General features: G+C 41.7%; 1 protein-coding gene across 1 annotated transcript in view; it reads left to right on the top strand.

The window, feature by feature from the left end:
• SPTLC2 (serine palmitoyltransferase long chain base subunit 2) overlaps nt 1–24,545 on the top strand; it is a 99,844-nt gene extending 75,299 nt beyond the window's left edge. Inside the window, exons 10-12 of the mRNA XM_046647329.1 lie at nt 10,826–10,961; nt 13,491–13,620; nt 19,602–24,545. Coding sequence (XP_046503285.1) covers nt 10,826–10,961; nt 13,491–13,620; nt 19,602–19,721 — 386 coding nt within the window. The 3' untranslated portion in view covers nt 19,722–24,545. The remainder of the gene's footprint in view (nt 1–10,825; nt 10,962–13,490; nt 13,621–19,601) is intronic.
• Nucleotides 24,546–24,758: the final 213 nt, after the last annotated feature.

The following is a 24,758-nucleotide window of genomic DNA, read 5'->3' as shown; positions in this document are numbered from 1 at the left end:
GCAGTTAGCTCAGGGCTAATCTTCCTCAAAAAAAAAAAAGGAAAAAAACATTCCCATTGGGGGAAATTAGAGATGAAAGTAGGAAAAAGAAAAAAACGTTATTTTTTCTTACTCCAAATTAGGAACCATATCATTTTATATTTAATATGTTTATTCATTTCTTCTTTTTGCCCTACCTACGCAACTCAATAGTTTGAGAACATTTACTGAATTCCACCCAAGAAAAAAAATACACAAAAACAAGCAGGAAGAAGACTTCAATAAATGGAAAGATGTCTGTGCTCATGGGTTACAGGACTTAATACTGGTAAGATGGCAGTACTGGCCAAGTTGATCTGTGGATTTGACAGTATCCCTTTCAAAATCCCAGCTGCCTTTTTTGTGGAAAATGGCAAGCTGATCCTAAAATTCATATGGACATGCAAGAGACCCAGAATTGGCAGGCAGTGTTGAAAAAGAAGGAGGACTCACGTGTCCCAAGGCTTTGGTATCAACAGTGTGGTAATGGCATAGGTATGGATATATACACCGTGAAATAGCATTGAGAGTCTAGAAATAAACTTTTTTGTTTTTCGTTAGTTGGTGTTCAATAAGACAATTCAATGGGGAAAGAATAGTCTTTGTAAATGAATCATTCTCAGACAACTGGATATCTACATGCAAATGAATGAAGTTGGACCTCTGTCTTACACCATATATGAAAATAATTTGAAGTGGATAAAACACCTAAATATAAGAGTTAAATTTATAAAACTCTTAGAAGAAAATGTAGATATAAATCTTCATGACTGTGGATTAGGCTTGGTTACTTATTATGACACTCAAAAGAACAATCAACCAAAGAAAAAATAGATAAATTGGACTTCATCAAAATTAAAAGCTTTGGTTCTTTAAAGGACACCCCATCAAGAAAGTGCAAAGATAGCCCTCAGAATGGGAGGACATTTTGCAAATCACACAGCTGATAAGGGTCTAGTATCCAGAGTATATATAGAACTTTTACAACTCAAATTAAACACTCAATTAAAACAACCCAGTTTAGGGGCTGGCCCCGTGGCCGAGTGGTTAAGTTCGCATGCTCTGCTTTGGCGGCCCAGGGTTTCAGTGGTTCAGATCCTGGGCGCAGACCTAGCACCACTCATCAGGCCACGCTGAGGCGGCATCCCACATGCCACAACTAGAATATACAACTATGTACGAGGGGGCTTTGGGGAGAAAAAGAAGAAGAAGAAAAAAAAGAAGATTGGCAACAGATGTTAGCTCAGGTGCCAATCTTAAAAAAAAAACATACCCAACTTAAAAATCGGTAAAGGATTTGAATTTTTCCGAAGAAGATATACAAATGACCAATAAGCACAGAAGAAAAGATATTAGTTACTAGGGAAATGCAAACACTCTCTAAGATGGGTAAAATAAAAAAGATAGACAATAACATTGTTGGTGAGGATCTAAGAAATTGGAATTCTCCCATCTTACCAGTGGGAATGTAAAACAGACCAGCCATTTTGGAAAAGAATTTCCAGTTCTTCAAAAAGTGACACATAGAGTTACCACATGACCTGGAAATTCTATTCTGAGGTATATATCCAACAGAATTGAAAACATATCCATAGCCTCATCATGCATGGTAACCAAACAGTGAAAACAACTGAAATGTGCATCAGTGTATCAACTGATGAGTGGATGAACTTATGTGGTATGTCCACTCAAAGAATATCATTCAACCATAAAAAAGAATGAAGTACTGATACGTGCTACCACATGGATGAACCTTGAAAACATGTTAAGCAAAAGAAGCCAGACACAAAAGGTCACATATTATATGATTCCCTTTATAGGAAATGTCCAGAATAGGCAAATTCATAGAGACCGGAAGTAGATTAGTGGTTTGCTCAGGGCAGTGGGGAGTTGGGAATGGGTAGTGGTTGCTAATGAGGATGGAGTCTTTTTGGGGAGTGATGAATTAGATACTGGTGATGGTTGCACAACTTTGTCAATATATTAAAAATCACTGAATTGTGCATTTTAAAAGGATGAATTTTACAGGATGTGAATTGTATCTCAATCAGTAATAATAATAGAATGAGGAGAAAAACTCAAAAGAGGAGGGTAATGGGGGAGTAAAATTTATTATATAAGCTATAATCATTTGTAACAGTCAAATTAATGGAATAGAAATAAAATTCCAGAAAGCAATCCAAAAATATACAAGGACAGGGCCTACTGAAGAGAGGACCTTCTTAATCGTAAGATATCGCCTTTTAATATCCTGGTAATCAGTTAGCTCATATTTTATATGGGTTTTCCCGCATGTGGCTTTGTACTCTAAGTATATCAGATTGCCCCACATTTATATCTTCCTTTAGAGTAAATATAGTCATTTGATCTAAGGGAGGTAAAAACATGCTCAAGATCATATAGATAATGTGTCTCCAGCTCAGGTTTAAGGGTACGAGAGAGAAGAACCCTATGGTCCCTATGAAGAAATAACCCATAGGGCAAATAGTAGTTCTCAACCAACTGAGAACAATACTGGCTTCCTTAGACACATTTGGAAAAGTCTAGGGGCATTTTTGGTTGTCACAGACGGGGCCATGCAGAGGTGCTATTGGCATTTATTGCCATGAGGCCAGTGATTCTAAATGTTCTGCAGGGCTCTAGACAGTCTTGACAACCAGGAATCGTTGTGCCCAAAAATGCCAACAGCAGTCTTATTGAGAAATCTTGGGGGCCGGCCCCGTGGCCGAGTGGTTGGGTTCGCGCACTCTGCTTCGGTGGCCCAGGGTTTCACTGGTTTGGATCCTGGGCACAGACATGGCACTGCTCATCAGGCCATGCTGAGGTGGCGTCCCACATGCCACAACTAGAAGGACCTACAACTAAAAATACACAACTACGTACTCGGGGGCTTTGGGGAGAAAAAGGAAAAATAAAATCTTAAAAAACAAAAAGAAATCTTGGCAATGGTGGACTGAAATTTTGCGGGATGCCCACCTTTGAAAGATAGGGAATGACAGAAGTCTTAGGATGAAAATTAGAAGGGAGAATGTAGGATGAAAAGAAGTCTCTGGGCACCGCCTCTTTCCCTGGGAGCAGATGGAGCAGAGCCAGAGAATCAAGGAGATGTGATGTGAGCCCCCTCTGGGCGTGGGTGGTGGAGGCAGTGTTAGTGAAGGATTCCTAAGAGGCAGGTGAGTCTCCGGGGGATGGGCCAGCAGGCACTGTCAGCTACTTGTCATTAAACACAGTGACTCTGTCGTTCTCTTTTTACAGTCCTGTTACCTAGTATGCCCTTTTTAAGTCAGTCCTGCTTAAATACAGAAGCTAGCGTGGATCTGTGAGTAGTGGTTAAAAGTATAGTCCTTGAAACCAGAAGAACGAGGGAGTTCAAAATCCTGGTTCCTCCGCTTTCAGTTACTTAACCTCTCTGGGCGTTAATTTAGTTTCCTCAGCTGCAAAGTAACTCTTAAGTTTGCCTCTGTTTCTAAAAGGGAGAGATGAGAAAGCCTACTCGGTCTGTTCGTCCTCTCAGAGGTTACTGCTGTGGTGTATGAAAGATGCTGTGGTTTGTGTTGAGCAAGGAAAGGAATTTGAATTCTTCTTAGCCCGGGTTTACCTGTCTCTTTTTGAAAGAGCCATTGTGATCGCATCTGAGATTTTCTACCATGCAAACTATGTACAGTTCTTGGAACTGCTGTAATAGCAATAGTTAAGGCACACCTGACTCCTCCTTGCAAAAACCCCACATACTTCCAGCTGAGAAGGGGTCTGAGCTGTTATCCAACACTGGATTTAGCTGCAGCACCACTAGTGCAAGAGAATGCCAGGTCACTTTAAATTAATATAGACGAACATGTTCTTCCGTTCTTTTATGGTAGACTGTGAAGTAGCATCTTATCAGGAGGTGAGGCTGGTTAGTAGTTGACTTAGTAAATATTTAGAGATAGAGTAACTGAAGTGAAATATAATCTTCCCCTCATTGGGAATTACTGGCAAAAGGAAAGGGAAGAAGCATTCATTGAGCTTGGGAGTGTTTGTGGTGTTAGGTACTTTCTTTGCCTTACCAGGAGTCAGTACTAAGAACTGCCGTAATTACTGTGGGAATAGACTAGCCTTTCTTTTCTTAAAGATTGGCACCTGCGCTAACATTTGTTGCCAATCTTCTTTTTCTCCCCAAAGCCCCCCAGTACGTAGTTATATATTCTAGTGGTAGGTCCTTCTAGTTGTGGTATCTGGGACACCGCCTCAGCGTGGCCTGACGAGTGGTGCCGTGTCCGTGCCCAGGATCCGAACCGGCGAAACCCTGCAGCACATGAACTTAACCCCTCAGCCACGGGGCTGGCCCCTGGACTAGCCTTTGAAAACATAGTTTGCATGATTTGACTTACCTGATATTATAAACACTACAGAAAAGGTCTTTAAGTATAAGCTCCAGTTTCAGATTTCAGTGGAGACATATGCTTAATATAGGTGAAGTAAACACTGAGAATGTCTGAGTTTATTCTGTTTTTTAAAAAAAGCTTTTCAAGAGAAAAACCATAGGAGTGAAATGTTCCTTTTTACTCTGCAGTATAATCCAACCGAGGTAAAATATTATTAAAAAAAACAACCTTCCAAGTAGCAAAAATAAGATTTGGACAGATGATGAAACTAAAACATTGGTCGTTAAGTTCAGTTGTTAGACATAAAGTATTAAATTAAAGTGATATTAGATGAAATATCCACAATGTAATGTTTTTGATAATATGAATTAGACCAAGGTTGTGGGTCGTGTTTCCCTGTGTTTTATCCTACTGTATGTCCCTTAACATCTAGTTAATGCTGAAAACTAACTGAAACCATTCTTGGGGCGATTTCTTCTGCTTGAGGGACGCTAAACAGAGAAATCTCTTATCTACTTTGAGATTATGACCTTTAAGAAAAAGCAGAGGGAAGAAGTTCTTGGGTTTGAAATTCTTCCACCCCATTATAATTAATTGGAAAGTATAAGTCTGGGGAGTAGCAGTAATTTTATTTTATTTTTCCCAGGAAGGCAGATTATATCAGCATATCCAGGAAATCTAAGAAGATTAGGAGCTGTGTAGTGGAGTATAATGTGAGTTAGGGGATCAGCCCTGGCTGAACATAATTTTTATTTGTGTCCTTTATTTTGAAAGATTTCGGTTAACACTGGAAATATTATTATTATTATTTTGGTGAGGAAGACTGGCTCTGAGCTAACATGTGTTGCCAGTCTTCCTCTATTTTGTATGTGGGATGCCGCCTCAGCATGGCTTGATGAGCAGTGTGCAGGTCCGTGTCCCAGATCCAAACCTGCCAACCTCGAGCCACTGAAGTGGAGTGCATGAACTGAACACTGGCCAGCCCCCGGAAATGTTGTTTGTGAAGTTGCAGACTCAGACACATTTTGTTGATTATACGTTAAGTTAAAAGCTCACCAGCTAAATTGAAAATTATCTTGCTATTTAAGCGGGTGAGTACATGCTATATTCTTTGAAGCCTAAGGTCTGAGTAGTTAGCACTAATGCCTTTTAAGACAAAGTGTCCGCTGCCTTTTGTATCCCTTTCTTTATACGTAGATCTTATGGGTTTTTCTTTTTGAAGATTGGCACTTGAGCTAGCATTTGTTGCCAATCTTCTGCTTTTTCTCCCCAAAGCCCCTCAGTACATAGTTTTATATTCTAGTTGTGGGTCCTTCTGGTTGTGCTATGTGGGATGCCACCTCAGCATGGCTTGATGAGCGGTGCCGTGTCCGCGCCCAGGATCCAAACCAGCGAAACCCTGGGCTGCCGAAGTGGAGCGCTCGAACTTAACCACTCAGCCACAGGGCTGGCCCCTTGTCCTGTTTTTTTAATGAGTCCTGAGACTTCAGAAAATTTGTAGCTCATAGAATACTATCTGTTCTGATTCATACCTATCTGGGAGGGCTTATGAAATTTTGTTTGGGTAATAATACAATAATTCCTTCAAACCCTAAGACTACATGGCTGAGAATCCTGAGAAATCTGAAGTAAGACTTGATAAAAATATTCTCTTTGAAAAAATCTGGAGTGCAGTTGGTATAACTTCAGAATCTCTTTGGCAGTGGTTAATAAATATAGCTCTCTAAATCTAATTCTGTTTTGTAAAAGTGATATAAAGTTATCAATATATAGTGGCTATCAATAGGTAGATAATTGTCATCCTCCTTCACCCTTCACCCTTTTAGGCTGTTTCCTTAAAAGAATTAAATCTCATGATGCCATCACAACCTGTTGATCCTTCATATCCATTGCTTCCTTCCTAAGCGTAAAATTTATTGCAAAGAAGTTGAGGACTAAAAATGACCTAAATTAATGACCCTAATTAAAGTTATCTGCTTTATTTTCTGAGAAATTAGATTAACTACACAGATATGTTTACTTTTCTCTTTTATGCCACGCCAGATTTTTATTGAAGAGATTCTAAAAATGGTTTCATTCTAACAAACCATGTTGAAGAAGTCCCAAAGGACAGCCACACAGTGAGGTTCATTTGTAAAGTTCAAGAGAATCAGTACAGAGGTTTTCTCCAAACTGTGTTTATGCTTTCTGTCACCCTTAAAAGTAAAGATTTATGTTTGAAAAGTAGAGAAGAATGCTGACCTCTTACATCATCATCGTGTTCTTTTTGAGGCAAGGATAAAGACCTTTTAAGAGTTAGTGTCTTTTTTTTAACAAGGCTCAACTTTCTTCCTTTTTAATCCGTGTTAGACCAGATGCTTGCTGCAAATCTGCAGTAAGAAAACTCCTTAGAACTGAGCTAGCAGGTTGGACCTAAATAGCAATTATGCTCTTGCATTAATATTAACTGGTATTTTATATGGTAGTTTAATTCAAAATGGCTAACTGTGTTGTCTTTAAAATAACTCATCACCTCAAGAGTAAGGGATAACTACTTTGCGCTATGTATAAATGCCAAAGCTTACTGATTTGTCTACAGTTATTTGGCTGATTTTCCTGTTATTATCTTTGAAATTATTAGGTTGAACCACAAGAAATTGCCTTTTTTAGGTTGAAAATAGTCAAATATTGGCAGTTTCATGTTTCAGCCTAGTAGTTTAAACAGGATAAACAGACCACTTACCTCTGGGATTCCCTCTGACTGCCGCTTCTGATTTGGCTGACTTCTTTCTCCAGCTCTGGTCCCGGCTCTTCCACTCAGTCTGTGTTCCTGTGCTCACCAGGGATGGATGAGTTTGTTGGAAGAACTGCTTTTCACTTGTCTCGTACTTGCCCTGTGACTCTCTGGGCTCCTCCACTCACTCATCCCTTCCCCACTCATTTGCTGATGAATGCTATTTTAAAAATAAGTTGCAGATAGTGTTACCCAATAAAGGCTTAAATGCTTTAAAGTTTGAAAAATGCATAGTTTCTTGTTGTGGTGTAGAAGAGAAAGAACTGAACTGGAGTCGGAAAACCCTGATCTGCCTCCTGCGGAATGAAAGGCCTAAAGAAAGTAATTTTACAGCTGTGGACCTGTTTCTTTACGTATAAAGTGTAAATAGTGCATCCTTTTACCATATCACCTAAGGCAGTTAGGATCAAATGAAATTGAGTTATTAATTGCTAACTGTAGTAATTCTTCCCTTATTTGAGTATGACTAGGATGCTTAAATCTATATGAAGAAGAGAATTCTTTATAATCTGAACTTTAAGCTGTCAAAATGAAGGTTGATAATCTCAATTCTGATATCCATAAATGTGAATGGATAAACAAATTATGGTATATCTTTCAAAGGAATACTATTCAGCAATAATAAGGATATATAAGTTGGGGATTTTAAATGCCTCTTCCCAGTATCTTCAAGTTGTGTATGTGAGTGTGATTTAGATGTATTTCTTTCTGGGCCTCTTTTTGTCGGAATAGATGACGATGAATGGTGATACCGAGATTTCCATTTCTTTCATTAAACAATACTTGCCTAGAATGACATAGCAATAAGTGGAAAAGTTAACGTCTAAATCTCTTAACATTTCCTCTTTTCCTTGATAATTTTTCTTGATGTTCTTGGAATGAGAAAAAATTTTTTAACAAAGGTAATTGGTTTATGATAAGAAAAAGGTAGAAAGTTGCAAAATAATAAAGTGGGTACTAGAAAAATTATTGTACATTAATATGAAAATATTCCGTTTTTTTAAAACCATGTTTAATTAGATATCATTTACATATAATAAAATTCATCAGTTTTCAGCGTGTGATTCTGTGAGTTTTGACAAATGTGTACAGTCATGTAACCATACCACAGTCAAGGTGTGTTATATTTTTGTCACCCCTAAAAAGTTCCCTTATACCCCTTTGCTGTCGATTGTCTCTCTGCTCCCTGGCAACCATTTATCTGTTTTCTGTCACTATAATCATGTCGTTTTTAGAATTTCCTGTAAATGGGTTTACACAGTGTACAGTCTTTTGTGTCTGGGGTATTTCATCTAACGTAATGCTTTTGACATACATCAGCATCGTTGGATGTATGAGTTGTTTCTTTCTCTGTGTTTTCTTTCTCTCTCCATCTGATTTCCTCTACTTTTCTGAATGTATGGAGCTTTTTTTTTTGCTGAGGAATATTCGCCCTGAGCTAACATCCGTGCCAGTCTTCCTCTGTGTTTTACTATGTGGGCCACTATCACGGCATAGCCGCTGACAGAGCAGTGTAGGCCCGTGCCCAGGAACCGAACCCAGGCTGCTGAAGCAGAGTGCACGGAACTTAACCACTAGGCCACCGGGGCTGGCCCTGGAGCATAGTCATAATAGCGTTGTTATATCCTTGTCTGCTAATACTCTGTTATTTCTGGTCTATTTCTATTGGTTGACTTTTTTCCTGGTTGATGAGTCATATTTTTTTTCTTTGAATGCCTGGAATTTTTAAATTATGTGTCAGGTGTTGTGAATTTTACATTATTGGGGGCTGCATTTTGTTGTGTTCTTTAAGGTAATGTTGGACTTTGTTCTTAGAATCAGTTGGATCTCTTTGAGACTTGCTTTTAAGGTTTGTTAGGGTGAGTCTAGAGCATCTGTTAGTCTAGGGCTAATTTAGCTCCACTGCTGGTATTCTGAGGTCTTTCCATTTTGGTGGGTGAAAATATAAATTGTTCCCAACTCCGTTTGAGCACCGCATATTGTTCGGTGTTCTGCTTTCTGATGGATCTTTCCCTAGCCCCTAATGATTTCTTTTCATACATTTACAGATTAGCACGCTGCTCAAGCGCCCCTTCTGCAGATCCCCAAAGCTCTGTCTTGGCACTCTCCCCTCTCCTGTACCCTGCCCAACAAATTCTAGCAGCCGTGGCCTCCCCAGCTCCAATCTCTGGTGTCCTCAACCGACAATACAAGGTCCGCACCCTGGGCAGCAGCCTGGAACCTCCCTCTGGCAGCATGGGGACAATCAAAGGCCCACTTGTTTCCGTCTGTCCAGCAGCACAGTCCTGCACCATCCGTGGCCCAATGTCTGAAAACCAGTTTTAGGTACTTTGCCCAGTTTTCTGTTGTTGACAGCAGGAAGGCATATCCAGTCCCTGGTGCTCTGTCATGGCTAGAAGTGGAAGTCTCTTCTTCTAAATGTAGGCTAAACGTGTATTGGTATTTCTAGGAAAAAATTAGGGTACATGCTCATCGGTTCTCTGTACTAAAATATAACACACTTTAACGTCTGCTTTATTGTTTGTAAGACCTATGTCATGACTAAGGGACGTTCTTCATTGTTCACACTAAGCTTGAGTGCTGTTCTCTGGTCAACTTGATACTTCCATAAAGAATATTAATTTGGCGTTATTTGTAGCAAGTTTATCGGGAGTAGCTTCCTACCAGTGATGGATATGTTAGTGTTCTCATTCTAAGGACATTTGTTAGCCATCTGTATTTCTGATTGATTAATTTATCTTTTGACCTATATGATGTTCGTATTTTTTTTAATATGAATATGCTGGCTTTCTAATCTATGTGAGAAAATGACTGCACCTTTTCCTGTTTGTCAGTATTTGTGACGAGAAGACCGTGAAACAGTCCTTAACCCTTTGCAAGCGGATCTTCTGAATTTATTGCTTGCTGTCTCTAACAGAACAATTCCTTGGACATCTCTTCATAGATTGATCTACCATAATGTCAAAACCAGGCCACATATGGAATCAGTTAGCAGTTAGAGAAATGTATGTTTTAATCCATTTGTTTTAGGGAAGACGAACAAATGAGGGTGAAAAATAAGATTCTCCATTATTACAAATATGCTATTGCTGTCTAGTAGAAGTTTTAGGGAAATAGTAACATAAAATCAAACTCTAAAGAGGAAAATTTGGGGCTCTAACTGGCTGTATCTCTGGTCTTATGTGTAAAATTATTTGCAGCATAGTTAGTTGGAATGAGTATTGAAGTTGCGAAACCTAGATTCTCGTCTCAGCTGTACTACTCATTATTGTGTGACTGTAGACCATTGACCACCTTTGTGAGACTCTCCTAATCTACAAAATGAAGATAATAGTAAACATCCTACCAACTGTAAACGGGTAGAGTGTTAATTAAATGAGGTGGTATCGATGAAAATGTTTGCGGATGCTAATGCACCGTGGGAACATTTGTTGTTAAACTTTATTTTGTACATTATTAAATTTGCTCTCCACACCTCGTATGACAGAACACAAAGCAAGATATATTTGTTTATACTTATAGTCCTTATAATTTGCTGTGCAAAAATATTTTATATGGGAAAGGAGGAAACAAGACATAAGACTGATAGAATGGAGATAGAAGAGATTGCTATCTTTTGCCACTCCTTTTTTCTTAGTATTATTTTGTTTCCTTCCCCTTGGTTTTCCAGGCAAAGAGTGTATACAGCAATTAGCGGAAAACACCAGGTATTTCAGGAGACGTCTGAAAGAGATGGGCTTCATCATCTATGGAAATGAAGATTCTCCAGTGGTGCCTTTGATGCTCTACATGCCGGCCAAAATTGGGTACATTTTTTGCAGATTATGGAGGGTCTGTCATTAGACTTAAGGTTTCCTTGATGTGAGATTCAGGCTTGTGTATTTTGTTGGGAAAATTGTCTTGGCCTCATTATGTTAACCTTCATTTCCCAGATATGCCATAGATTAAACAGCAAATTTTTAAATTTTGTAAATAGTAAATAGTAGTATTCTGTAATAGTAAAACTCGTACTATTTTTAACAGTAAATTTTGTACATTGTAAAATAGGTTAACGTTTTAGTCTCTCATTGAGTTTAGTGCACTATTCTAGGGCATTGAGACAGATCAGTGAACAGAACACAAAAATGAAAATCCCTGTCCTTGTGGAGCTTACATTCTAGAGTGAGACAAGGGGAATCAGTAAGTAGATGATGTGATACAGTGGGCAGCCTGCGGGCAGGCTGACTGCATGTTAAATGGGGTGGTCAGGGTGAGCCTCAGCGGGAAGGGAAGATGACCTCTGAGCTTGAAGGAGCTGGCAGGGTTAGCTACTTGGAGAAAGAAGCTTCTGTGAAGAGGCCATGATGCAGGAACATGCTTAGCTGATGGAAGAATAGCAGGAGGTGAGTGGAGCTGATGTGCGGTGCCCAAGGGGGAGCAGCCAGCCCTGAGGCCAGGGTGTGTTGTTGCACAGTTACTGAAGATGTAGATCCCACAAGCAGCTTTGGCTTGTACCATTTGTGTATAATGGAAAGCCTTGCCCCTGGAATAGCTTTCAAGGTATTTGACAAGTCCAGATGTATAAGGAAACCAGAAGACATTTGAAAAGCAAATGTGAAGTGAACAGAGAGAATTATTTGCAAAATTGCACCAGAGATGTAAAATAAATGATTCATCTGCTTAGTATAGGCTCAGTAAAAAAGGCACATCTTTTCAGTTTGTGAGTTTTGAGTAGATCTTAAGTATAAAATTAAGTAAGAATCATTTCTCAGGTTTAATAGAAATCATTAAAGGCTGAGAAACACTGGCCCTGAGCTAACATCTGTGCTAGTCTACCTATATTTTGTATGTGAGACGTTGCCACAGCATGGCTTGACAAGCATTGTGTAGGTCTATGCCCGGGATCCGAACCCACAAACCCTGGGCTGCTGAAGTGGAGTGCACAAACTTAACCACTATGCCACTGGGCTGGCCCCAAGGAGCAAATATTTTTATTCATCTTTCAATTCCCAGTGCCCACCACAGTCCCTGGCATTAGAGGGAACTCAGTAAATGTTTGTTAAAGTGAATAAAGTGAAAATTAAATTGGGGAACCTGGAAGTGCAGTGATTCCAAAGATAGTGAGGGGGAAATTGGGAAGAGGTGCTTGCTGAGGGAAAAAGAGGAGATTGGCTTTCCACAGGGAGTCTGTGGGCAGTTGACATTATGGCCTTCAGAGTGGGTGGTGGAAAGGAACCCAAGCAGAGGTGTAGGATTTTCCTCATTCTTCTTTAAATGGAATTATCATAAGTAAACTTCAAGAGTTGTCTGGTCTGGAGGATTGTGTCTAATCTATTCTATACAGAGGAAACTGTGCACATTATAATTAAGTCAGATTTAGAGAGGATGAGGAAGAATTGGAATAAAGCACTAGACAGTGTGGGAGCATGTGCTGAAGATGCAGGGCGCTCAGGCTCGTCCTGACATGAAGTACATTGAAGACGGGGTACTGGTGCTAGAGGGAGTGGGGAAAGGCGGGGGCTAATGTAGTTGGTTCTTAATGTAACTAAAATGTGTGGGACTTTTTATTCTCAAAGAAATGCTTTAAATAGCTACAGGAAAAGTCAAAAAGGGGATAAGGTAGGTCAACAAGAGGAAAAGACAAAGAACAACATAATTTAGTAAATAACAAAATTTACATGCAAGTTAGAGTTGTGTCATTTAGACAAGATGCAGATGTGGAGTGAGGTCACCTGCCACCAGTTTGGCTTGGGACGGGGTGTTACACATGAACTGTGTAGTCTGAGTAATCATCTGAAGCCTGGAGATGAGCTGGCCTCACAGACACTAAAGGAAGCCCTGAATTCCAAAGACAGTTTGACACGCACGTCGATCAAGGACGTGCCCGGTCTGGAGGGCTAGGGCTGGTTGGCCGTTCTGCCAGCAGAAAGATGTCCGTGTTACAGCAGATCCTCTTCATCCTTAATCTTAAGAATTTTTTAAACTGCCAAGCCTGACATTTCAAGGACCAGGTTTTAAACCCCATTTCATTTTGAAGCCTCTGAACCACTGTTGCATGTCAGGGACACAGGCTACAACTGCAAATTGCTTTAGGCAAGCTCTGTTAAAAATTGGTCTCTGCCAACTGTGTTCTTCACCTTTGTGAAGGAAACCTTTTGGCAGAAGACCGCTTTAGGAGTGAATAAAAGAAGTCTTTGTGAGCTGTCAAATTCAACTTTAAAAGAAGTGAGAGGAAATTCCTAGAGGAAGTCTCCAATGCCTGCATCGAATGAGTTTTGATTGTCCTGGAGTGCACAGCCTCCACACTCTGTGCTTTCTTACTCTTCCTGTTTCTTTTCCTTGTTCTCCCTTTGCAGTGCCTTTGGACGGGAGATGCTGAAGCGGAATATCGGTGTGGTTGTGGTGGGATTTCCTGCTACTCCAATTATTGAGTCCAGAGCCAGGTTTTGCCTGTCGGCAGCTCATACCAGAGAAATCCTTGATACCGTAAGTAGATACTTTCACCTTAATATAAATATACCTTATACTAAGAAGGCCTGTATATCTGATGAGATTAATCATATGTTGATCCTGAGAGTCTTTGAACACGTATGATATTCACTGGTAAAACAAAGGGGAGGGTACACAATGCTGTGTAAAACATGGCTATTTCCAAAAAATTGCAAATGGTTAGCATCGCCCACCAGACCCTGTATGATCAGGGCTCTGGGGAATTTTCTGGCTTCAGCTTATTCCACTCTCCCTCATTGTGGCCTCTGCAACTGTGCAGTTCTCTTTCTGCTCCAGCTGTTTCTACTCTAAGCTGTCTTGTATGTTGTTCCGTCTGTAGAATTTCTCTTGAGCCTTCGCTCTCCTTTGCCTGGCTGACTCCTAGTCATCCTTCACATCTCCACTTAGAGGAAATGTGCCCAAGGGTATTCCAAACCCTCTCGCTTGATGTTTCTTTGGAATCTTAAACTTCCCCCTTAGTAAATTCTTCACCCCTCTTGTTATCGAATGGCAGTCTTCTCCATTAGATAAATCTTGAGGATGGGGACTGAGTCTGCTTTGCTCATTCTGTGCCTGCCAGACCCACCATAGTGCCAGGCACGTGTGGGGGCTCATAGTTATTATATAGAGTCTCTGAATACATTCTCATCTCTTGATATTCTCTGAATATGCTGTTATTTCACATCTAAGACTTCAGAGTTTAAGTCACTATTGCTTTCTGGGAATTTATAGAGCTCTACAACATGATATTTACATAAAATTAGTTGCTAGAAATATCCGTTAATTCATTGGAGAGCTACTAAAGAATACTGTTATGAATGCATGTTTTTAAAAGTTCATTATAACAATTTAATTGACATTTTATATTTTTTTTTTAAGATTTTTTAATTTTTCCTTTTTTCTCCCCAAAGCCCCCCCGGTACATAGTTGTATATTTTTAGTTGTGGGTCCTTCTAGTTGTGGCACGTGGGATGCCGCCTCAGCATGGCTTGATGAGCGGTGCCGTGTCCGCGCACAGGATCTGAACTGGCAAAACCCTAGGCCGCCAGAGCAGAGAGCGTGTGAACTTAACCACTTGGCCACGGGGCCACCCCCAACATTTTGTATTTCTGAACAGCTGAAGACTTTGATTTTTCTTCCCTATTTCTATATGGCAAAATTTCTATGAGTATATTCTTAATCACATTCTAACACTGTGAAATTGGATTCAGTGTATTGATACTGTATCTTTGTTTTTCTTTATTTTGATTATGCCTTTCGGATTTTTTTCAATAGATTTTTCCCATTTCTCAAAAATCTTACTGGTGAATTTCTGCATTGATTGTTTTTTTAAACCTAGTGATACTGGCTTCTCTTCCATTCTACTCTATTTGGTCGTTTAGGAGTTTCCACATGCCTTTTAAAAAACATCCCAGTCGCTATAAGCAATGGCTATAGTAATACACTGTGTCTTCTAACAGCAACTTTTGACTCCCGAGAACTGTACACATTCATGAAAGAATTCAGATGTAACCAAGATATCTAAGTTAGATTTCTGTTGCCAACAAACGCATTTGCCAGTTGAGAGTTCTAATCTTTTTCATAAGACCCGCTTGAGGGATTGTTTTATTTACCTTCCATTTAGTTTTTTTTTTTCCTTCTTCTTCTTCTTCTCCTCCCCGAAGCCCCCTGTACATAGTTGTGTATTATAGTTGTAGCTCCTTCTGGTTGTGGCATATGGGATGTTGCCTTAGCATGGCTTCACAAGTGGTACCACGTCTGCACCCAGGATCTGAACCGGCAAAACACTGGGCCCCCCAAAGCGGAGTGTGCGAACTCAAGCACTCGACCATGGGGCCAGCCCCTCTATTTAGTTTTTTTAAGCATAAAGTGCTTTTTTTTTTTGAAACCAAAGGTTTGTTGAAGTCATTTTGTCTTATGATGTTTTATGGGACTAAACATGAACATTATGAGATAAAAATGAATTTTGATTTAGTAATGGGCCCTGTGAAGTGATTCAATATATAGAAAATGCTATAAAATCTGCAAAGAAAAAACAACCTGCTGGAGCTAATAAACATATTCAGCAAAGTTGCAAAGTAAAAGATCGACACACAAAAATTGTTTGTATACACCAGCAATGGACAAATGAAAAGGAAATTAAGAAAATTTCATTTACAAAAGCATTCAGAAGAGTAAAATACCTAAGAATAAATTTAACCGAGGAGGTGAAAGACCTGCATAGTGAAAACTGTATAAAACATTAGTGAAAACTGTATAAAACATTGCTGAAAGAAGACTTAGATAAATGGAAAGACATCTCATGTTCATGGCTTGGAAGATTTAATGCTATTAAGATGGCAGTACAGCGAAATCTCTAGATCCAGTGCAATCCCTGTTGAAATCCAGTGGGCTTTTTTTTTTACAGAAAGGGAAAAGCTGATCCTCAAATTCACATGGAACTGTAAGGGAAGCCAGGTAGCCAAAACAGTATTGAAAAAGAAAATCAAAGTTGGAAGATTTAAACTTCCTGATCTTAAAACTTAGTACAAAGCTACAGTAATTAAAACAGTAGGGTGGGGCCAGCCCGGTGGTGCAGCAGTTAAGTTCGCATGTTCTGCTTCTCAGCGGCCTGTGGTTTGCAGGTTCGGATCCGGGTGTGGACATGGCACTGCTTGGCAAGCCATGCAGTGGTAGGCGTCCCACATATAAAGTAGAGGAAGATGGGCACGGATGTCAGCTCAGGGTCAGGCTTCCTCAGCAAAAAAGAGGAGGACTGGCAGTAGTTAGCTCAGGGCTAATCTTCCTCAAAAAAATAAAATAAAACAGTGGAGTACTAGCATAAGGATAGACAAGTAGACCAATGGAATAGAATTGAGTGTCCAAAAATAACCCCAAGCATCTGTGGCCAATTGATTTTCAAAAAGGGAGTCAAGGCTAGTTAATGGGGAAAGCATAGTCTTTTCAACGAATGATACTGGACAACTGAATAACCACTTGCAAGAGAATGAAGTCGAGGGGCTGGCCCCAAGGCTGAGTAGTTAAGTTCGTGCACTCCGCTTCAGTGGCCCAGGGATCGCTGGTTCGGATCCTGGGCACAGACCTAGCACCACTCATCAGGCCATGCTGAGGCAGCGTCCCACATAGAAGAACTGGAAGGACCCACAACTATCATATACAACTATGTACAGGGGAGGCTTTGGGGAGAAAGGAAAAGAAAAAGAGGAAGATTGGCAACAGATGTTAGGTCAGGGCCAATCTTTAGGAAAAAGAAAAGAAAGAGTGAAGTTGGACCCCTACAACATGGATAAACTTTGAAAACATTATGCTAAGTGAAAGACACCAGACACAAAAGACCACATTTATATGAAATGTCCAGAATAGGCAAATCCATAGGGTCAGAAGATAGATTGGTGGTTGTCAGGGCATCGTGGGGGAGGAATGAGGTTACGGGTATGGGGTTTCTTTTTTGAGGTGATAATGCTTTAAAATTAGATGGTGATGAAAGTTCTCCAACTCTGGAATATATTAAGAAGCACTGAATTGTACACTTTAAAAAGGTAAATTTTGTGGCATGTGAATTGTATCTCAGTAAAGGTGTTATCTTTAAAACTGAGAAGGGAAGGTTATTGGCTCAGGGCTCAGCTGTACTAGAATATTCTCTTATACAAGGACCATACTCAACCCTATAAGTAACACGTTCTTTTCCTAAGAACCGGTCTTACGCTGTGATCCAGAGGTTTCATGTAGACTGCTTGTTAACAAATGGTGATGCTTGTAATGGCTCCTTATTCCTAATTTAACCAGGTAACCCCACGTGATGGCCAGCAGTTTCTAGTTACAGTTTTATCTTTTGTGTAAACAAACCCTATTCATCTGAAGTATTTGTCATGAGATCAAAGGAAATCTTGTAATCTAGATCCCTTTGGGCTACTTCGGGTTTTTTTCGGTCTCTATTCATTTTCTTTTTTATATTGATGAAAAAAATATTAGGTTCTTCTGAAGTCAGAGTTCATAAATGTCCTTTACTTTGTAATTTTAGTAAGTCACGTGTTGTTTTAAATTAATCCTATATCAGAGGTGAGGGGAATAAATGGTTAATGGTTTCTCCTGGCTGAAATTAAATCTTAAATTGTTTCCATATGGAGCTTTCAGTTAACCCTCTTCTCAAATCAAATAAATCTCTTATCACTGTTGTGATAGCATATTGAAGTCCAGCTCTTATTTGCTTTTTGTAGTTTTCACATTTGGAGTGAAGAATATTTTTTTCTTACGGTAGAATAAATAAGGAATATGCTTTATTGGTGGTTTTTTCCTCTCTACAAACACTGATTTTTAAAAGTTAAATTTAAGAAGAGTTAAATGAGTCTTTTTACTAATAATCAACTGACTCCCTTTTCTGAAATAGAAGGTGTGGGCTTTCATAAGGAATTATAGCCAGCAGAGTGGACAGGAGCTGGAGATGATGTGGTGGAATCTGGAGAGTCTCACTCAGTGTCAGGGCTTCTGCTGCCCACCTCCCCGTCTCTTAGTGTTAAGAGTAATAGTGTGTGGTCTCCGAAGCTGAGGCCCACTCACCCCAGATGTGCTATTAGACCTGCCAGCTAACATCCACAGGTGCCTGGGGAGTGAATAACAGGGCTGGAGAGCTGCCATGAATTAAAAACTGCATTCTGTGACCTGTGCTGGGTGATTTTATTAGAAAGCCTTAGAATCTAGGATTCCAAAATGTCTGCTGTCTTCCTTGGATTTCTCTGAGAGGTATACGGGGCTTAGAGTTCCCTTTTCTTTCCATTAAGTTTTTTCTGAGAAATTCTGAATACAACCCCCCCCTTTTTTTTTTGAGCAAGATTAGCCCTGAGCTAACATTTGCTGCCAATCTCCTCTTTTTGCTGAGGAAGACTGGCCCTGAGCTAACATCTGTGCCCATCTTCCTCTACTTTAATGTGGGACACCACCTAAGCATGACTTGATGAGCAGTGCCATGTCTGCACCCGGGATCCGAACCAGCGAACCCCGGGCCGCCGAAGCAGAACGTGTGCACTTAACCACTGCACCACCGGGCCGGCCCCCATGTCCCCTTCTTATATTGGGATCCTCTCTTCTGACTCCCATGTGCTGCTTTTTGGAAAGGTTAACTCTGTGAATTATGATTCGTATACTTTGCTGTATGTATGTTATACTTCAAGAGCTTATTATTTTTTTAAATACGTAGAAGAAACCATACACGGATCACCGCTACCAGCTAGGACTAGGGTAGCAATCAGGAAGAGGCTTCTTTCTCATTTCATATCTTGTCTTAGTGTTTGAATTTTTTCTAAGAAACTTATATTTTCTTTGAAAAATAAAAGAGCAAGTTTTACAGAAAAGAAAGAAAGTTATACAGAGAGAGCGTTTTGAAGGAAAGACAAGATAATCTCTCCAGGTTAGGATTTTGGAGTTTAAAATCAGGCCTGAGTTCGAATCCCGGCTCCGTCCTTCCCTCGCTCCCTTCCCCGGGCCCTGTCCATTTCTCCCTGGGGTCTCCTCCTAGCCGCTTCCACTTTCTCTTAGTAAGTCTGCGCAGCAGCCCACTCTGTGGACTCTCTTCATCTTGCCTCTAGGAAGCATCTCAACACAGACTTCTCATCTGTTTTCTGGTAGTGTGATAATAGAAAGAGCAAGTACTGAAGTGTGAAAGGAGGGATGACAAATTGTAGCCAGCCTGGCAAGTGCGGGTGCATATTCCTTTTTCTACCAAGCCTATCCTTCTTTGATGAGTTACGCCCTTCATCCTGTATACCTGCTATTCACAACCCTTTGTTCATGGTCAGCCTCACAGCCTTGCTCAAAACACAGTCATTCCACAGCTGTACTGTAGTCTGAGCGGAGTGAATGTGTGAGACATGACCAGTCCCACCAAAGGATAACCTTGCCGTGATTGCTTTAGAAAAATAAAGCTCCGGGCATGCCTGCATCCTGCTGGTGAACTGACCCCTGCTCTGTCTTCTGTATTTTAGGCTTTAAAGGAGATAGATGAGGTTGGGGACCTGTTGCAGCTGAAGTATTCCCGCCATCGCTTGGTACCTCTACTGGACAGGCCCTTTGATGAGACTACGTATGAAGAAACAGAAGACTGAGCCTTTTTGGTGCTCCCTCAGAGGACCTCTCCCTCACCCGGGACAGTGTGTGGCCTTTCTGAGCCGGCTCCAGGAACCACACTTCTGTGGCCATCTCACGTGAAAGACATTTCCTCAGCTACTGATGGTGGCCACCTCCACTTGAAATGGCATTTTGTAAATAGTAGAAAACTGCTTCACATCCTTCCTTTGCTACATTTCATCTTTAAAGAAAGAGGTGACTCACTTAGCTTTTTTGTCCATTTAAAAGTGTTTTATCTTACAGCTGTTCTACTTGTGAAGTCACACTGACCCCAGCCTGTCTCTGGCTAACCACACAGGCCAGTACCCTCTCTCGGCCACTTTACAGACTGGGGCCCATCAGAAGCTCCTGCTGGCCCCGGCCCTGCAGGCGCGAGACTTGCCTGTCCCTCCTCCCTGGGGAGCAAGTGCCTTCCACTTACTTCCGTCCAGGTCTCAGAGGTCACCAGCCTGGGAATCCTTATTTAACCAGTCAGGTAACCAACCAAAGTGTTAAGTTAGTCTTAAGTTTAGGCATTTAAGAAAAGCTGTAAACTCTCACATTGCTGAAATTCCCCCTCATTGTGTCCCCTGGCCAGGTGCCTCCCGAGGGTTGGTCTTGTTCCATTTTGTTCTGGTCACCGGATGATTTCTTCCTTCGCCATCAAATACTTCTTCATAATGGTCACCATCTGAGGGTTTGTCCCATTTCTGGATTCTTCCCAAGCTCTAACCCAACACTCCTCCTATTTAAAACATCCCACCGTGGTCAGACCTCTGTGGTGAAGCTGACTCTCACCCCTCACTGTTCTGTCTACAGAGCTGCTCGCTAGAGTGGCCTGCCCTCCTGCTCGAGTGCGAGGGCAGGGGCACCGTGGAAGAACTGCTGACTGCTTGCAGACTGTCTCTGGTTGGGTTCTTATTGCCTTCTGCTTTTCGAAATTATGACGGCCTCTGCCTGGGTCTGGGTCTAGATTAGGATTTAAGCTGGTAAAGGAGAATGTTGGTAAATCTCTGCTCCGAAGTCATTTATCATGTTTCTATTTAAGGATTAAAGTTATTAACTTACCCTATTTAGAAGCTGACCCATTTAAATATAACTCTCCGAAGTTCTACTTCTCTTTTATTCTTAATGTCTTAAGATGATTCTAACTGGCATCTTGGGCTTGGGGTCTCCCTGTCCTTCCATTATCTTTTGTTTTTCCCAAGAAATTCTGAACACATACCTCTTTGCTAAACCAGGATCCTCTGTTTTGACTCTGTTTTCGTACCAGGTAAGAGGACTTCTTTCAGAGAGCTTTATACTGCTTGACCAAAGAACAAATCTGAAAATCACCAAGTTAATGTTGTTACTTTTTCTGTTGACCAAAGCGTAAGTGAGGAGAAGTTTTGGCTTTAGTATCCCCAAGCTCAGCTTGTCTCAGTCAGGTGTTAGAGGGGAAGGACTGGGAGCAGAATGGAAAAACAGCGTGTGAAAGTAGTTCTGCACGTCTCTATTTTTGAAATCACTCCTTTTATTGGTAAAAATCCTCTGTCCAGGTTCTTCTGGGCATCCTGGATCGGCTGTGGAAAGTGTGTGCAGAGCCACATAGCGGAGGCTGTAGGCAGTATAACTGTTTGTGAGGTTTGTTTTCATGTCCTAAATTATCTTTGGTCACTCTCAGCATCTGAGAGCCTTAAGCCCCCGAAATATTCCAAGGTTTTATTGTACTAAGAACAGAAAAGGGTGAATAAAAGAACCAAGTAGAAATGCAGGGACTATATTTAGCATGTACAAGTTGAAGTAAAAAAGAGATTTTGGCAACTAAGTAACTAGTCCTGTAAAATAAAATACATTGCTCACCTTTCCTGCACATCTAGTTCCTCACCATAGAACCCACTAGAACACCAGGTGGCTTCTGCCCTGCAGTCACTATTAATGGGGTAGGGTTTGCAGGAGTCACAAACTTTAAGCAATGAACTTACCCACTAGTTTTATTTTGGCTTGCATGAAGTCACTGCAATTTATAATGTGAGTGTGGGCATTTAAAAATATATATACGTATCACTTTGCTAGTCCAAAGTTATTTGAGGATAAATGTAGTTAAGTTACAAGTTTGTTTTGAAGAGACAAAACTCCTGTGATCTATCCAGGACCTCTGCTTTCTAGAGGACCAAACGTTACACACGCTCGTTGTCTCTTCTTGAAACTGTAATGTAAGGCCAGGGTCCAGTCATATCACATGTATCATATTTAACCCAGCACTTGGGGAAATACCAGCATATATCAACACAGTCACTGAGAGTGAGGAGAAATCTGGGACAGACAGGTATTGTTTAGCACATAGTTTGACACAGCCGATTCAAGAATCTGATGGGATTCAGACTGGCGTCTGCTAACTCTTACTACCAGAGCTCATCACCAGAGTCAGCCAGGAGAGGTGCGACTAATGCTTACTGCTTACTGCTTTTTCTCATCCCTCCTTTTACTTGGCATTGCCTTTATCCACCTCAGGTTTGTAAGAGCTTTGCTTACAGATCACATCAGAAACCAGGAACTGATAAGTAGGGGACATTACCATCCCCCACCGAGCGTGGACCCCGTGCAGTGCAGGCTCTCCTCCCACCTTCACCTTAGAAGCTTCCCCAGGATGTGGTGGACATTCTAGAGCAAGGAAACATTGAAGGAGAACATTTAGAAGCAGCGTCTTTGGAGCACTTTTTGAACTTTTTGCTTTGCTTTGGAAAATGTTTTCCCTTTAACAAGCATTCTAGTCTCCAGAACCCCACAGTACTGCTTGCTTGTTAGAAGAACTCGGCATCTGATCCGTTAGTCCCTGTCTTAAACTCTCACAGGAAGGTGAGCATTTCACATGGTCACACGTGCTTCTTCCTCACGTGGTCACGTAGGGTGAACAGAAAGAGCCCACACGGCCGTGAGGGCGGTGTGTTTGGCTGCTGTCCTCTCAGAAGCCAGGGAATTGGGCACTCTTCCGGTGCCTGGTCTCTGGGACCCCTCCCTCTTGCCCTTGGCCTCTCTTTCTTTCTGTCCCTTCCAGGTCTTGATCTTCAGAGTTCCCGCTCTGGGGAGAACTGATAGGTGGTGGTGCTGTTGGGGGATGGCTGGATCAGACACCCAGACACCTCGTCCCCTCGGCGTCACATTCCAGCAGGGGACGGGCAGCTTCCTTCTTCCCTGCCTGAGGGGGCCTGGACCTGAGTTTCTTACGACTCGTGCAGTCCGGCTGAATTTTGTAGTGCATGGTACTCTTCACTTCCTTCCTGTGAGCAGAAACCAGGGGGGAGAATGGCTTACGTGGAGGGATTTCTTGGCTTCTCAGGGAACGGGAAAAAAGGGATGCCATCTCCCACTGCCTTCCTGTTTCTCTCCCGGTAACCTGTGTGGTTGGAAGGGGGAGGCGAGCAGTGGGTTTCCTTGTAACTGTCTGCCTTTCTGCAGATCAAGAACTGTTGAGCATTTCACACGGGTGGAAGCAGCGGAGCCCAAAGGCCTTGCGAAGAGGAGTCAGGGAACTCAGAGGGTTCTTCCTGGCTCCTGAGCCGCTGGTGCTTGGATGTAGCCCCAGGACCTAGAGACGTGCTGCTGCCGCGCCGCACGGAAGCCCAGTGCCCACGGGCATCGGGGTCGGTTACCCAGCTATTCAGAATACCTTCCCTGGTGAGGAAAGCAGGGCCGTTCCCTCTTCAGCTTTATCCACATGGTATGTCGCGTTTAGGCACCAGGCCAGTCGCCACGTGCCCAGAGAGCCAAATGAGAAGGCTGGCGTCTGCCTTACCATACAGAAGAAACACTAGGCCTAGCCAGTGATCCCTTTGCTTTTGATTGTATAGAAAATGCTGTTGCCCTTTCTGTCGTTTCCAGTGACTTGTGTTTTCTAAGCACTTTTGCTATAGATTGAGTCTTTCCTAGGGAGCAGACCGGAGGGGCTGGCTTGAGCCCTTACTGAAAATGTTTATTCTGGTCTGCTCTGGTGAGTCTGGAGGTATCACATTCCCAGGCCTCCTTTGGGAGTGGCTTGGTGTGGGGAGCCTTGGGCAAGGTCTGGTTTACTACATAGTACACATGGTAAATGGCCTTAAACTGCTTCTTTGTGGTATGACGAGTTCTAATAAACTGACCCTAGAGAATGCAGTGGCTTTTAAACTGCGGTTACTGTGTTTCCAGTGAAGGAACACCCCCGCTCTGCTCTTCCAGAGCAGCTGTGGGGAGGCTGAATGAAAGGTGACAGGAAGAGCAGAGCCCTGACGCGCTCCGTGTGCTGCCTCACGGCCATCTGCAGGGGCGAGTAGACTCTTCTGTGCACGAAGAGCCCTGAGCCAACTCAGAGTCTGCTTTTTTCAACACAGTTCCCAAGTCCCTTTGGCAAAGCTTGGTTGCTTGGCCCAGGCCTTCCAAGGGAGTGTGGGACATACCCCTGACTCAGGTGGGGTGGCAGCTTGTCTTCACCCTCACGTTAGGTCTCGTTACTCAGTGATGTTGAACCAATGGTTAGAATGATGGAAAGCATTCTTGATGGTTCTTCGCAGGCTACTGGTGCAATCACCGTGTTGATTTGGCCAGCGAGCCCACACCGTCTTGATGATCCCTCTCTGTATAAAGGTAGCTAACATAACAGAAAGGGGGAAGAGATAGACTAAGAACAGAGAAATAGCTTATGGGGAGCTGAGATCTGTTTTGTTGGCCCATATTTTTCCATTGACCAATTTACCTGTAAACTGGAATTTGCAAGAGGTGCTGTGATCACCCCTTTCCACTGCTGTAATGGGCACGTAATCTGAGAAAGGGAGGGAAGGGGAAATGTAAATAAAAATTTTAAAATGTGAGTAATGTGTTAAAATGTCACTCTCTCTCTCTTTCTCCCTTACCTGCGTCTCCCTTTTTGCCCAGATGATTTTTTTTTTTACTTTGTTGGATGACTGTGAAGCTATAAATAGCAGGTTGGGGTAAGTGTATCAGCCTTAAGAGTGTATGTTAAGAACTGAAGGGAACTCTGTGAGATGACTTCAGAGTCATCCTGTGCAAATATATTGTTTTGC

The sequence above is a fragment of the Equus quagga genome, chromosome 20, assembly GCF_021613505.1.
Source record: "Equus quagga isolate Etosha38 chromosome 20, UCLA_HA_Equagga_1.0, whole genome shotgun sequence".
Classification (NCBI taxonomy): domain Eukaryota; kingdom Metazoa; phylum Chordata; class Mammalia; order Perissodactyla; family Equidae; genus Equus; species Equus quagga.
This window is presented reverse-complemented; position numbering and strand designations above follow the sequence as displayed.